This window comes from Melampsora larici-populina (genome assembly GCF_000204055.1).
Source record: "Melampsora larici-populina 98AG31 unplaced genomic scaffold MELLAscaffold_115, whole genome shotgun sequence".
Taxonomy (NCBI): Eukaryota; Fungi; Basidiomycota; class Pucciniomycetes; order Pucciniales; family Melampsoraceae; genus Melampsora; species Melampsora laricis-populina.
Window position 1 is genome coordinate 38,550 of NW_006768879.1, and position 2,006 is coordinate 40,555.

At 44.3% G+C, this 2,006-nt stretch overlaps 1 protein-coding gene across 1 annotated transcript; it reads left to right on the top strand.

Moving 5' to 3' along the window:
• Positions 1 to 248: 248 nt before the first annotated feature.
• MELLADRAFT_41187 (uncharacterized protein) lies at positions 249 to 1,493 on the top strand (the record flags this gene model as incomplete). Its single annotated transcript, XM_007418948.1, has 3 exons — positions 249 to 612; positions 720 to 738; positions 800 to 1,493. The coding sequence occupies 3 exons, from the start codon at positions 249 to 251 to the stop codon at positions 1,491 to 1,493; spliced, it is 1,077 nt and encodes a 358-aa protein (XP_007419010.1).
• Positions 1,494 to 2,006: the final 513 nt, after the last annotated feature.

The following is a 2,006-nucleotide window of genomic DNA, read 5'->3' on the forward strand; positions in this document are numbered from 1 at the left end:
TCCCTCTGGTGGATCTAGAAGCACAGACAACTCCCAACTGGGCCTCAGCATTTCCTGATCATGTGTTGTCCAGGGAAGAGGTCTCAAAGGTTGCGTCCATTTCATGTGGTTCAGATCTTCAGCCAGTCAATCCATCAGTGATAGTTACTTCTCAGCTACAACCACATCAGAAGCAAGGCCTGGCCTTTTTGTTAGACCGAGAAAATCCAGAATCAACAACTTATCACTCCCTTTGGTTTTACAAATCAATGCCACCCTTCAGCCGGTGGAGTCACCGTCTCTGTGGTGAAGAATTTATTGTGACTGACACACAAACCAGACCAGTCAGCCCTAGGGCATCAATTCTAGCGGATGACATGGGACTTGGTAAAACTATTCAAACTATTTCTTTGATTGCTACCACACTGGAAGCATCAAGACAATTCGAACATCAGGATTCAGCATCAGATCTCACCCACGCAAACAATCACCTACGTCCATCTCACACCACTCTGTTGATCTGTCCTACTAGTCTCATGGATAACTGGGAAAATGAAGTTGAAAAACACACTAAGAAAAACAGTTTGAAAATTATGCGCTGGCATGGCATAGACAGAGTCAAACTACCTCTACGTGATATCCACTCAGCTGACATCATCCTTACAACCCCCAACACACTTTTATATGACTACCGGCTTGCTGGATTAACCCGCCTCCCTTTTACACCAGGTGGTACAGAGTGGTCATTGATGAAGCTCAGTGAGTATTAACTACTTTTGCCAAGTTAACATTTACCAAGCTGACCCTCTACTGGTCCCAGTATAATCCGTAATGAAACCAGCTCCCATGCAGTCCTCACCTCTGTGGAATCAGTCAACCGGCTCTGTCTCACTGGAACTCCACTCCATAACCGAATTGGAGACTTGCACATGCTCTTCAAATTTCTGCGCATCAAGCCATTTCACCAAGACTCTGTATGGTACCGTCAAATCACTCTGCCTGTTCATCAAGGAAATTTGGACACACTCAACCTGCTACTAGGATACTTTATGCTGAGGAGAACAAAAGCTAGCCACCTACGTGATTTACCTCCAATATATCATGAGACCATCTTATTGGACATGCATCCTCAAGTGAAACCAGTATATCAGCAACATTATGAAAGATTCATTCGGGAATTTGGGATTAGCTCTCAAATCCAACATAAACAGGGTGAATATTTCAGACAATTAAGCAATCTCAGGATGACGTGCAATCACCCTCTTTTATTCAAACAAGAACAAGAGTTCAATCAGATCAAGATTACGGAGATGGAGGAGGAGCTAGGAATCATGGTGCCTGACGGGAGGGAATTGACTGCGGAGGCCAGGCCAGCCTACCTGGAGGACTGGTCACTGAGCAGCAAGCTTACATACTTGGTTTCCCAGCTCAAACAGAAGCAGGGACTTTTGCATAAAGGTCTATGCAAGAAGACTGTTATCTATACACAATGGAGGTGTTTCATGGAGTGGTAATTATTTTTTTCTCTCAAATATCATTTGTCCTGTACACTCACCTGATCAACCCACAGGATCATGATTGCATTGGATTGTCACGGCATTTCAAGCGGGTCCTTGCACGGTGGAATGACAACTCAGCAGAGAACATGGCAACTCACCAGATTCCAGACCAACATCAAGATTGAGGCCTTTATAGTATCTATTGAAGCTGGAGGTGTTGGCTTGAATATGACCTGTGCTGATGAGGTCTACCTGATGGTGAATATGTTATCAATTATCCATATACTGTCATACCATTTAGCTAACAGGAATATCATTAGGATGCCCATTGGAATCCGCAGATTGTGCAACAAGCAATTGACCGTCTACATCAAATAGGCCAGACCCACCCTGTGAAGGTGTATCATGTGGTTGCAGGGGAATAGGTTGAACAGCACCTATTCAATGTGAGTCAATTGCTCCGGTGTCAAGAAAGCAGCATACTCACCATGAGGTGAAAACCTTTTTGTTTGCCCTTCAGGTACAGAA